General features: G+C 48.7%; 1 protein-coding gene across 2 annotated transcripts in view; it reads left to right on the top strand.

The window, feature by feature from the left end:
• The window catches only part of RCCD1 (RCC1 domain containing 1), a 40,188-nt gene extending 27,538 nt beyond the window's left edge, over positions 1-12,650 (top strand). For both annotated transcript variants that reach the window (XM_063925853.1, XM_063925852.1), the window contains one exon: positions 12,487-12,650. In XM_063925853.1, the coding sequence (XP_063781923.1) occupies positions 12,487-12,635 (149 nt within the window). In that variant the 3' untranslated portion in view covers positions 12,636-12,650. The remainder of the gene's footprint in view (positions 1-12,486) is intronic.
• Positions 12,651-13,596: the final 946 nt, after the last annotated feature.

The raw sequence follows: 13,596 nt of genomic DNA, 5'->3' as shown, positions 1-13,596 counted from the left end.
TTGTGGGTCTGTCTCCCATAGCCCCAGTGTGCTTGAGGGTGTCGGTACGTGTGTGTCGACATGTCTGAGGCTGAGTGCTCTTCTCAGGAGGAGGCTGGAGTGGGAACAGAAAAGACTGGGGGAGTGACCGTGTCGGCACCGCCGACGGCTGATTGGGTGAATATGTTGAGTGTTTTGAATGCTAATGTGGCTCGATTGACGAAGAGATTAGATAAATCTGAGTCTAAAAGCCAGACATGGAGGAAATCCATGGAAGATGCATTGTCACAAGCTCAGACCCCCTCGGGGTCACAAAAACGTGCATTTGCCCAGTTAACAGATACCGACACGGACTCTGATTCCAGTGTCGACTATAGTGATGCCAGATTAAATCCTAAACTGGCTAAAAGCATTCAGTATATGACTGTGGCGATAAAAGAAGTGTTGCACATTACAGAGGACACTGCTGTTCCTGATACTAGGGTCTGTATGTATAAAGGAAAGAAACCTGCGGTAACTTTTCCTCCTTCTCATGAACTGAACGCTCTATTTGAAAAGGCTTGGGAAAATCCTGACAAGAAGGCACAGGTTCCCAAAAGAATTCCAGTGGCATATCCGTTTCCCTTAGGGGACAGGGAAAAGTGGGAGTCAACTCCCACGGTGGATAAGGCTCTATCCCGTCTGTCCAAAAAGGTAGCGCTTCCGTCTCCTGACATGGCAGCCCTAAAGGATCCTGCGGATCGTAAGCAGGAAAATACACTAAAATCCATTTATGTCACTACGGGTGCGCTACTCAGGACTGCCGTGGCTTCAGCATGGGTCAGTAGCGCGATTGAAGAGTGGGCAGATAACTTGTCATCTGAGATAGATTCCCTAGACAGGGATAACGTGCTTTTGACTCTGGGTCATATCAAGGACGCTGCAGCATATTTAAAAGGGTTCAGTATGGTATGCCGGCGGTCGGGCTCCCGGCGACCAGCATACCGGCGCCGGAAGCCCGACCGCCGGCTTACCGACAGTGTGGCGAATGCCACGCTATTTTATTCTCCCTCCAGGGGGGTCGTGGACCCCCACGAGGGAGAATAAGTGTCGGTATGCCGACTGTCGGGATTCCGGCGCCGGTATACTGTGCGCCGGGATCCCGTCAGTCGGCATACTGAAGACCACCCATTTAAAAGAAGCTGTAAGGGATATTGGCCTTTTGGGATCGAGGGCCAATGCCATGGCAGTTTCGCATTGTGGATTCATCAGTGGAATGCTGATGCCGACTCTAAAAAGGCGATGGAGTCTTTACCGTTTAATGGTAGTGTCTTGTTTGGTGACGGCCTCACTGACCTGGTATCTATGGCTACCGCGGGTAAGTCGTCCTTTTTGCCATATGTTGCTGCACACCAGAAGAAAACGCCCCACTATCAGATGCAGTCCTTTTGGCCCAATAAATTCAAAAAAGGACGAGGGTCCTCCTTCCTTGCTGCGAGAGGAAGAGGACGGGGAAAGAGGTCACAGGCTGTGGCAAGTTCCCAAGAGCAGAAGTCCTCTCCGACTTCTACAAAATCCACCGCATGACGCTGGGGCTCCTCTGCGGGAGTCCGCACCGGTGGGGGCACGTCTCAAACTCTTCAGTCAGGTCTGGATACACTCGGACCTGGATCCTTGGATATTAGAAATAGTAACCCAAGGGTACAAATTAGAGTTTCAAGACGTGCGCCCTCATCGATTTTTCAAATCGGCCTTGCCATCTAGAAAGAGAGTTAGTTTGCGCGGTAATACTAAAGCTGTGTCAGAATCAAGTCATTGTCACGGTACCCCCGTCACAACGGGGGGAGGGTTTTTATTCGAGTCTGTTCGTGGTCCCGAAGCCGGATGGCTCCATCAGACCGATTCTGAACCTAAAATCCGTCAATTTCTTTCTGAAAAAGTTCAAATTCAAGATGGAATCTCTCCGAGCAGTGATCTCCAGTCTGGAAGAGGGGGATTTTATGGTGTCGGTCGACATAAAGGATGCTTACTTACACGTACCCATATATCCTCCACATCAGACATACCTGAGGTTTGCTGTTCAGGATTGTCATTACCAATTTCAGACGTTGCCGTTTGGTCTGTCCACGGCACCACGGATTTTCACCAAGATTATGGCGGAAATTATAGTTCTCCTGCGCAAGCAGGGATAGAAAACAGAGAGTTGTGGTAAATGGAGTGCATTCACAGGAGGGAAATGTTACCAGTGGAGTACCCCAGGGATCTGTACTTGGACCAGTGCTTTTTAATATCTTTATTGGTGACATTGCAAATGGCATTAAGGGGAAAGTATGCCTTTTTGCAGATGACACAAAGGTATGCAACAGGGTAGACACACCAGATGGGGTAAAACAAATGATTGAGGATCTAGGTAGACTAGAGGAATGGTCAAGAGTCTGGCAATTACAGTTTAATGCCAAAAAATGCAAAATCATGCACTTGGGTCTCAAAAATCCTAAAGCTAAATACAGTATTAATGGCACTATACTGGAAACTACTCAGGAGGAAAGGGATCTAGGAGTCACTATTTCAGATGACTTAAAGGCAGGTAAGCAATGTAACAAGGCAATGAGGAAGGCTAGTCAGATGCTTGGCTGCATTGAGAGAGGAATCAGCAGCAGAAAGAAAGAAGTAATAATGCCACTGTATAGGTCATTGGTACGGCCTCATCTAGAATACTGTATTCAGTTCTGGAGGCCATATCTTCAAAAGGATATTAATACATTAGAAACTGTACAAAGGAGGGCAACTAAAATGGTGCATGGCCTACATCACAAAACATACCCAGAAAGACTAAGAAATCTCAATATGTAGTTTGGAGCAGAGAAGGGAAAGGGGGGACATGATAGAAACTTTCAAATATATCAAGGGTTTTAACAAAGTCCAGGAGGGAAACATTCTCCAAATGAAGAGAAGCAATAGGACACGAGGACATGCACTGAGACTGGAGGGGGGGAGGTTCAGGGGAAATTTGCGGAAAAATTATTTCACAGAAAGGGTAGTGGACAAGTGGAATAGCCTCCCATCAGAGGCGGTAGAGGCTAAGACAGTAGAGCAATTTAAACATGCATGGGATAGACATAAGGATATCCTTACAAAGAAATAAGGATCAAATAAGGTTAGAGATAAAAATAATATAAAAAAAAAAAAAAAAGGGGCAGACTAGATGGGCCAAGTGGTTCTTACCTGCCGACAAATTCTATGTTTCTATGTTTCTAATTACAATTATCCTGTACTTGGACGATCTCCTCATAAAGGCGAGATCCAAGGAGCAATTGCTAAAGAATGTTGCGCTCTCACTGACGATTCTGCAACAACATGGTTGGCTCCTAAACTTGCCAAAATCGCAGTTGGTTCCGACGACACGGCTGTCGTTCGTGGGTATGATTCTGGATACAGAATTACAGAGAATTTTTCTTCCAGTGGAAAAGGCTCTGGAAATACAGAATATGGTAAAACAGATTCTGAAACTGGCAAGAGTGTCAATTCTTCAACGCACTCGGTTGCTGGGGAAGATGGTGGAGGCCTACGAGGCCATTCCGTATGGCAGGTACCATGCCAGGGTGTTTCAGTGGGACCTGTTGGATAAGTGGTCCGGGTCTCACCTCCACATGCACCGAAAAATAATCCTATCTTCCAGGACCAGGATCTCCCTTCTGTGGTGGCTGCACAGTTCTTACCTTCTGGAGGGACGCAGGTTCGAGATTCAGGATTGGATCCTGGTGACCACAGATGCAAGTCTCCGAGGCTGGGGAGCAGTCACACAAGGGAGAAACTTTCAGGGAAAATGGTCAAGCCAGGAAGCTTGTCTGCACATAAACATTCTGGAATTAAGGGCCATTTACAACGGCATTCTGCAAGCGGAACATCTTCTTCGCGGTCTGCCCGTCTTAGTCAGGCAACATGACAGCAGTGGCATACATAAACCGCCAGGGAGGAACAAAAAGCAGAGCGGCAATGGCCGAGGCCACAAAGGTTTTTCGCTGGGCGGAGAGACATGCAAGCGCTCTGTCAGCAGTGTTCATTCCAGGAGTGGACAACTGGGAAGCAGACTTCCACAGCAGACACAATCTCCATCCAGGAGAATGGGGTCTTCATCAAGAGGTCTTTGCAGAAGTGACAAGTCGTTGGGGAAGTCCTCAAATAGACATGATGGCGTCCCGCCTCAACAAGAAACTTCAGAGATATTGTTCCAGGTCGAGGGACCCTCAAGCAATAGCGGTGGATGCTCTAGTGACACCGTGGGTGTTTCCGTCGGTCTATGTGTTCCCTCCACTTCCACTCATTCCAAAGGTGATAAAGATTATAAGAAGAACAAAAGTTCAGGCGATACTCATTGTTCCAGACTGGCCAAAGAGGGCCTGGTATCCAGCTCTTCAGGAGTTGCTCATAGAAGATCCCTGGCCGTTTCCTCTTCGGGAGGACCTGTTACAACACGTTCCGTGCAAGTATCATGACTTACCGCGGCTGCGTTTGACGGCATGGCGGTTGAACGCCAAATCCTAGCCAGAAAGGGTATTCCCAGTGAAGTCATTCCCACTCTTCTTTAGGCTAGAAAGGAAGTAACGGCAAAGCATTACCACCGTATTTGGAGAAAATATGTGTCTTGGTGTGAATCCAAGAATGCTCCTACGGAAGAATTTCAGCTGGGGCGGTTGCTCCATTTTTTACAAGCAGGTGTGGATGCGGGCCTAAAGTTAGGCTCTATTAAAGTACAAATTTCGGCCTTATCAATTTTCTTTAAGAAAGAATTGGCCTCCCTTCCGGAAGTTCAGACCTTCGTGAAAGGTGTGCTGCACATCCAACCTCCATTTGTGCCTCCTGTGGCACCGTGGGATCTTAATGTGGTATTGCAGTTCCTGCAATCTCATTGGTTTGAACCTTTACGTAAGGTTGAGTTAAAATTCCTTACTTGGAAAGTAGTCATGTTGTTGGCCTTGGCGTCCGCAAGGCGGGTTTCTGAGTTGGCGGCTTTGTCTCACAAAAGCACCTATTTAATCTTCCATGCTGATAGAGCAGAGTTGAGAACTCGTCAGCAATTTCTGCCAAAAGTGGTTTCTTCATTTCATATGAACCAGCCTATTGTGGTGCCAGTGGCTACTGATGCCTTGGCGGAGTCGAAGTCTCTCGATGTGGTCAGAGCTTTGAAGATCTATGTCGCCAGAACGGCGCAGATTAGGAAAACAGAGGCTCTGTTTATCCTGTGGGCTCCCAACAAGACTGGGGCTCCTGCTTCCAAGCAGACTATTGCACGCTGGATCTGTAATACGATTCAGCAGGCTCATTCTACGGCAGGATTGCCGTTACCGAAATCGGAGAAAGCCCATTCTACCAGAAAAGTGGGCTCATCCTGGGCCGGCTGCCAGAGGGGTCTCGGCATTACAGCTTTGCCGGGCTGCTACCTGGTCGGGTTCAAACACCTTTGCAAAGATTTACAAGTTTGATACCCTGGCTGAGGAGGACCTCTTGTTTGGTCAATCAGTGCTGCAGAGTCATCCGCACTCTCCCACCCGTTCTAGAGCTTTGGTATAAACCCCATGGTTCTTGAAGCTTCCCCAGCATCCTCTAGGACGTATGAGAAAATAAGATTTTACTCACCGGTAAATCTATTTCTCGTAGTCCGTAGTGGATGCTGGGACTCCGTAAGGACCATGGGGAATAGCGGCTCCGCAGGAGACTGGGCACAGCCAAGAAAGATTCAGGACTACCTGGTGTGCACTGGCCCCTCCCACCATGACCCTCCTCCAGACCTCAGCCAGGATACTGTGCCCGGAAGAGCTGACACAATAAGGAAGGATTTTGAATCCCGGGTAAGACTCATACCAGCCACACCAATCACACCGTATAACTCGTGATACTATACCCAGTTAACAGTATGAAATATAACTGAGCCTCTCAACAGATGGCTCAACAATAACCCTTTAGTTAGGCAATAACTATAACAAGTATTGCAGACAATCCGCACTTGGGATGGGCGCCCAGCATCCACTACGGACTACGAGAAATAGATTTACCGGTGATTAAAATTTTATTTTCTCTGACGTCCTAAGTGGATGCTGGGACTCCGTAAGGACCATGGGGATTATACCAAAGCTCCCAAACGGGCGGGAGAGTGCGGATGACTCTGCAGCACCGAATGAGCAAACTCTAGGTCCTCCTCAGCCAGGGTATCAAACTTGTAGACTGTTGCAAAAATGTTTGAACCCGACCAAGTAACAGCTCGGCAAAGTTGTAAAGCCGAGACCCCTCGGGCAGCCGCCCAAGAAGAGCCCACTTTCCTCGTGGAATGGGCTTTTACATATTTAGGGTGCGGCAGTCCAGCCGCAGCATGTGCAAGTTGAATCGTGCTACAGATCCAGCGAGCAATAGTCTGCTTAGAAGCAGGAGCACCCAGCTTGTTGGGTGCATACAGGATAAATAGCGAGTCAGTTTTCCTGACTCCAGCCGTCCTGGAAACATATATTTTTCAGGGCCCTGACTACGTCCAGTAACTTGGAATTCTCCAAGTCCCAAGTAGCCGCAGGCACCACAATAGGTTGGTTCACATGAAAAACTGATACCACCTTAGGTAGGAATTGGGAACGAGTCCTCAATTCCGCCTTTCCCATATAAAATACAGATAAGGGCTTTTGTATGACAAAACCGCCAATTCTGATACACGCCTGGCCGACGCCAAGGCCCACAGAATGACCACTTTCCACGTGAGGTATTATAGCTCCACGGATTTAAGTGGCTCAACCCAATGCGACTTCAGGAAATCCAACACCACGTTGAGATCCCACGGTGCCACTGGAGGCACAAACGGGGTCTGACTATGCAGCACTCCCTTAACAAAAGTCTGAACTTCAGGCAGTGAAGCCAGTTCCATTTTGGAAGAAAATCGATAGAGCCGAAATCTGGACCTTAATGGAACCCAATTTTAGGCCCATAGTCACCTCTGACTGTAGTAAGTGCAGAAATCGACCTAGCTGAAATTTCTCCTTTGGGGCCTTCCTGGCCTCACAGTACGCAACATATTTCCGCCATATGCGGTGATAATGGTTAGCATTCACTTCTTTCCTAGCTTTAAATAGCGTAGGGATAACTTCCTCTGGAATTCCCTTTTCCTTCAGGATCCGGCGTTCAACCGCCATGCCGTCCAACGCAGCCGCGGTACGTCTTGGAACAGACAGGCCCTCTGCTGCAGCAGGTCCTGTCTGAGCGGCAGAGGCCATGGGTCCTCTGAGATAATTTCTTGGAGTTCTGGTTACCAAGCTCTTCTTGGCCAACCCGGAACAATGAGTATAGTTCTTACTCCTCTCCTTCTTATTATTCTCATTACCCTGGGTAAGAGAGGCAGAGAAGGGAACACATACACCGACTGGTACACCCACGGTGTTACCAGAGCGTCCACAGCTATCGCCTGAGGGTCCTTGACCTGGCGCAATATCTTTGTAACTATTAGTTGAGGCGAGACGCCATCATGTCCACCTGTGGCCTTTCACAACGGTGTACAATTATTTGGAAGACTTCTGGATGAAGTCCCCACTCTCCCAGGTGGAGATCGTGTCTTCTGAGAAAGTCTGTTTCTCAGTTGTCCACTCCGGGAATGAACACTGCTGACAGTGCTAACACATGATTTTCCGCCCATCGGAGAATCCTTGTGGCTTCTGCCCACGCTATCCTGCTTCTTGTGCCGCCCTGTCGTTTACATGAGCGACCGCCGTGATGTTGTCTGACTGGATCAGCACCGGCCGGTGTTGAAGCAGGGGTCTAGCCTGACTTAGGGCATTGTAAATGGCCCTTAGTTCCAGAATATTTAAGTATAGGGAAGTCTCCTGACTTTTCCATAGCCTTGGAAGTTTCTTCCCTGTGTGACTGCCCCCCAGCCTCGAAGGCTGGCATCCGTGGTCACCAGGACCCAGTCCTGTATGCCGAATCTGCGGCCCCCTAGAAGATGAGCACTCTGCAGCCACCACAACAGCGACACCCTGGCCCTTGGAGACAGGGTTATTCGCCGATGCATCTGAAGATGCGACCCGGACCACTTGTCCAACAGATCCCACTGGAAAATCCTTGCATGGGACCTGGCGAATGGAATTTCTTCGTAAGAAGCTACCATCTTTCCCAGGGCTCGCGTGCATTGATGCACCGACACCTGTATACGTATTAGGAGGTCTCTGTCTAGAGACGACAACTCCTTGGACTTCTCCTCCAGGAGAAACCCTTTTTTCCTGTTCTGTGTCCAGAACCATACTCAGGAACAGTAGACGCGTCGTAGGAACCAGCTGCGACTTTGGAATATTCAGAATCCAGCCGTGCTGTTGTAGCACTTCCCGAGATAGTGCTACTCCGACCAACAACTGCTCCCTGGACCTCGCCTTTATAAGGAGATCGTCCAAGTACGGGATAATTATTTCGGCCATTACCTTGGTAAATACCTCGGTGCCGGGGACAGACCAACGGCAGCGTCTGGAATTAGTAATGACAATCCTGTACCACAATTTTGAGGTACTCCTGGTGAAGAGGGTAAATAGGGACATGCAGGTAAGCATCCTTGATGTCCAGTGATACCATGAAATTCTCCAGGCTTGCAATAATCGCCCTGAGCGATTCCATTTTGAACTTGAACCTTCGTATATAAGTGTTCAAGGGTTTTAATTTTAGAATGGGTCTCACCGAACCGTCTGGTTTCGGTACCACAACATTTCGGAATAGTAACCCCGGCCTTGTTGAAGGAGGGGTACCTTGATTTCACCTGCTGGAAGTACAGCTTGTGAATTGCCGCCAGTACTACCTTTCTCCGAGGGCAGCAGGCAAGGCTGATGTGAGGTAACGGCGAGGGGGAGTCGCCTCGAACTCCATCCTGTATCCCTGTGATACTATTTGCAGAACCTAGGGATCCACCTGTGGGCAAACCCACTGGTCCCTGAAGTTCCCGAGACGCGCCCCTACCGCACCTGTCTCCACCTGTGGAGCCCCAACGTCATGCGGCGGACTCAGAGGAAGCGGGGGAAGATTTTTGATCCTGGGAACTGGCTGCTGGTGCAGCTTTTTCCTTCTTCCCTTGTCTCTGTGCAGAAAGGAAGCGCCTTTGACCCGCTTGCTTTTCTGAAGCCGAAAGGACTGTACCTGAAAATACGGTGCTTTCTTAGGCTGTGAGGAAACCTGAGGTAAAAAATTTTCTTCCCAGCTGTTGCTGTGGATACGAGGTCCCAGAGACCATCCCCAAACAATTCCTCACCCTTATAAGGCAGAATCTCCATGTGCCTTTTATAGGCAGCATCACCTGTCCACTGCCGGGTTTCTAATACCCTCCTGGCAGAATGGACATTGCATTAATTCTGGATGCCAGCCGGCAAATATTCCTCTGTGCATCCTTTATATATAAGACGACGTCTTTAATATGCTCTATGTTAGCAAACTATTATCCCTGTCTTAGAGTATTAATATTATCTGACAGGGTATCAGACCACACTGCAGCAGCACTATTTATGCTGAGGCAATTGCAGGTCTCAGTATATAACCTGAGTGTGTATATACAGACTTCAGGATAGCCTCCTGCTTTTTATCAGCAGGCTCCTTCAAGGTGGCCGTATCCTAAGACGGCAGTGCCACCTTTTTTGACAAACGTGTGAGCGCCTTATCCACCCTAAGGGATATCTCCCAACGTGACCTATCCTCTGGCGGGAAAGGGTACGCCATTAGTAACTTTTTAGAAATTACCAGTTTCTTATAGGTGGAACCCACGCTACTTTACACACTTCATTCATTCATCTGACGGGGGAACAAAACACTGGCTGCTTTTTCTCCCCAAAAATAAAACCCCTTTTATGTGGTACTTGGGTTCATGTCAGAAATGCGTAACACATTTTTCATTGCCGAGATCATGTAACGGATGTTCCTAGTGGATTGTGTATATGTCTCAACCTCGTCGACACTGGAGTCAGACTCCGTGTCGACATCTGTGTCTGCCATCTGAGGTAACGGGCGCTTTTTTGAGCCCCTGATGGCCTTTGAGACGCCTGGGCAGGCGCGGGCTGAGAAGCCGGCTGTCCCACAGCTGTTTTACGTCATCCAGCCTTCTATGCAAGGAGTTGACATTGTCGGTTAATACCTTCCACCTATCCATCCACTCTGGTGTCAGCCCCAGAGGGGACGACATCCCATTTATCGGCCTCTGCTCCACCTCCACGTAACCTTCCTCATCCCACATGTCGACACAGCCGTACCGACACACAGCACACACACAGGGAATGCTCTGACTGAGGACAGGACCCCACAAAGTCCTTTGGGGAGACAGAGAGAGAGTATGCCAGCACACACCAGAGCGCTATATAATGCAGAGATTAACACTATAACTGAGTGATTTTTCCCCCAATAGCTGCTTGTATAAACAATATTGCGCCTAAATTTAGTGCCCTCCCTCTCTTTTTAACCCTTTGAGCCTGAAAACTACAGGGGAGAGCCTGGGGAGCTGTCTTCCAGCTGCACTGTGAAGAGAAAATGGCGCCAGTGTGCTGAGGGAGATAGCTCCGCCCCTTTTTCGCGGACTTTTCTCCCGCTTTTTTATGGATTCTGGCAGGGGTATTTATCACATATATAGCCTCTGGGGCTATATATTGTGATATAATTGCCAGCCAAGGTGTTTTTATTGCTGCTCAGGGCGCCCCCCCCCAGCGCCCTGCACCCTCAGTGACCGGAGTGTGAAGTCAGTAGCGGATCTTGCCACGGGCAAGCAGTACTTTTGCCCGGGGCGCCGCCTTCCGGAGGGCGCTGGCGCCATCCGGAGGGCGCCGCACCATGGCAAGATCCGCCACTGCTGTGCCCTCCGCTGCCCGCTGTGTCCCCCCGGCTCCTGCGGCTCTGGTCCCGTGAAGGGAACTAGACGCGTAGCGTCTAGTTTCCCTTCGCAAAGAGGACCATTACTGAGCGGTGCGCGATGACGTCATCACGCACCGCACAGCAAAGGTCCTCTCCGCGAAGGGAACTAGACACTACGCGTCTAGTTTCCCTTCGCGGAGAGGACCTTTTGCTGTGCGGTGCGCGATGACGTCATCGCGCACCGCTCAGCATTTAAGCGGCGCTTCTGCTGTACAGGGGGCGTGACTGACCACGCCCCCTGTAGTAAGCCACGCCCCCATTCCCTGCCCGGGCCGCCGAGGGCATTCGAACCGGCCCTGTGTGAAGTGTGTATGAGGAGCAATGGCGCACAGCTGCAGTGCTGTGCGCTACCTTGGTGAAGACTGATGTCTTCTGCCGCCGATTTTCCGGACTCTTCCTGCTTCTGGCTCTGTAAGGGGGCCGGCGGCGCGGCTCCGGGACCGGACGACCGAGGACTGGGCCTGTGTTCGATCCCTCTGGAGCTAATGGTGTCCAGTAGCCTAAGAAGCCCAAGCTACCACCAGTTAGGTAGGTTCGCTTCTTCTCCCCTTAGTCCCTCGCTGCAGTGAGTCTGTTGCCAGCAGATCTCACTGTAAAATAAAAAACCTAAAATATACTTTCTCTCTAGGAGCTCAGGAGAGCCCCTAGTGTGCATCCAGCTCAGCCGGGCACAGGATTCTAACTGGAGGAGGGTCATGGTGGGAGGGGCCAGTGCACACCAGGTAGTCCTGAATCTTTCTTGGCTGTGCCCAGTCTCCTGCGGAGCCGCTATTCCCCATGGTCCTTACGGAGTCCCAGCATCCACTTAGGACGTCAGAGAAAATAGGATTTTAATACCTACCAGTAAATCCTTTTCTCTTAGTCCGTAGAGGATGCTGGGCGCCCGTCCCGGTGCGGGCTTTATCTGCAGTTTGGTTTTGGTTACACTCATGTTGAGTTAAGTACAGTCAGTCTGTGGCTGATGTTGGTCATGCCGTTGCATGCGTTGTTGTTGAATGCCATGTTGTACGGCGTGTTTGAGGTGTGAGCTGGTATGTATCTCACCTTAGTTAAAAAATTAAATAAATCCTTTTCCTCGAAATGTCCATCTCCCTGGGCACAGTTCCTATAACTGGAGTCTGAAGGAGGGGCATAGAGGGAGGAGCCAGTTCACACCCCTTTTAAAGTCTTAAAATGCCCATGTCTCCTGCGGATCCCGTCTATACCCCATGGTTCTGGAAGCTTCCCCAGCATGCTCTACAGACTAAGAGAAAAGGATTTACCGGTAGGTATTGAAATCCTATTTTTGAGGAGCTAAACAAAATGAAATAACTGAACCAATCTTGGGGTAAAAGTGGTAATACTGCATGCATTTCCCCACCAGTAATATCATTGTCATCATGGTGATAGTCACATGGCTGTTGGTTGTGTGTCTAGTTAGAAGGAATTTAGGTATAGTGCAGCGTAATACATTGTAATAAGTAACTTGTGTCTTACTAAAAGAGTCATACATGCACGTTTTATGATCCAGTTCAGGGAAATCTGTAAATGCCTGTTAGACATAATTTCCTTAGTTTAAAATGCAATACACATTGTTCTATTTCCAAATTATTATATAATATACTTATTTCCTTTTCTACCCAATAGGAAAATATGGTCAGCTTGGCCACGGGGACACAACGAGCTTGGATCATCCAAAAAGGGCTGAATTTTTCCCCCAGAATAATTTGTGTGTAAAAGATGTGACTTGTAGGTATTGGAATACATATGTATTGTGCCTTCAGGAAACTAAATAAAGCGATTAAATAAGAGATGGGTTAAATAAGAGATTGTTTTATTACACCAGCAATATAGGAAGGCCTAGTGGTACCAAGATATGTCCAATGTCATCTGTACATTGTAAGCCAAACAGATATGTACTACAGTCATAACTTACTTTGCAATAAAGAACCAGAAGGAGCAGCAGAGGGATTACTTATCCTCCCTATACCAGAGTATGGATGAATAATAAAACAAAGGGGCCTGATTCAGAGACAGACGCAGTAGTACAGGCCTTTGTATGCTGCGGCTGTGTTAAAATATGCTAATGCCGCGTAGTCATCATATCATTACTGTGCATGATCATCTGTCATCTGAGTAACTCTCAGGTTTCTCAGGATGGCCGTTTTTTTTCACGCAGTGGGGTCACGCTATTTGTACTAGCACTTGTGTGACATTTTTCAGCAATACAGGAGTCTTTGCCAGTATAGAAATCATTGTAGCTCTGGCGCCATTGGTGGGGTTGGAGCTACCTCAGAGCGGGTCCAGAGGCATTTTGGCGCCTTCCTCTACTTAATACAGCCACAGACAGTGCACACAGCGCTTCCTGCCTCACAAGACACGCAGGAAAACTGGTACAGGGTGTAGCAAAAGGGGGAGAGCCGCTATTGTACACGATCTAGGTTCTCTACAGGACAGAAATTATTAGTGTTACTGTGATGTAATAGCTATCAGCCTCACAGAGGCTGTGCAACCAGGGATGTGCTGGTGTCTCTCTCTCTCTGTGTCTCCTCTCACATACAGTAAGGGCAATCTTGAAAAGTATTACTGTCTGTGTGTATGTGTATGTTATTGTGCTTACTATGAAACATGGGTAAACACAAGCTGTGAAGTGTATGCCACACCAGATTCTCTCCATTATCATCTGATTGTGTTTCATGTGAACAATGCAGCCAATCTTCACAAATCAGTGAAGGGGCTGGGGGAGAAGGCCCAGAG

The sequence above is a fragment of the Pseudophryne corroboree genome, chromosome 6 (assembly GCF_028390025.1).
Source record: "Pseudophryne corroboree isolate aPseCor3 chromosome 6, aPseCor3.hap2, whole genome shotgun sequence".
NCBI classification, from domain to species: Eukaryota; Metazoa; Chordata; class Amphibia; order Anura; family Myobatrachidae; genus Pseudophryne; species Pseudophryne corroboree.
The sequence above is the reverse complement of the archived record's forward strand: the minus strand, read 5'-3'. Positions and strand labels throughout refer to the sequence as shown.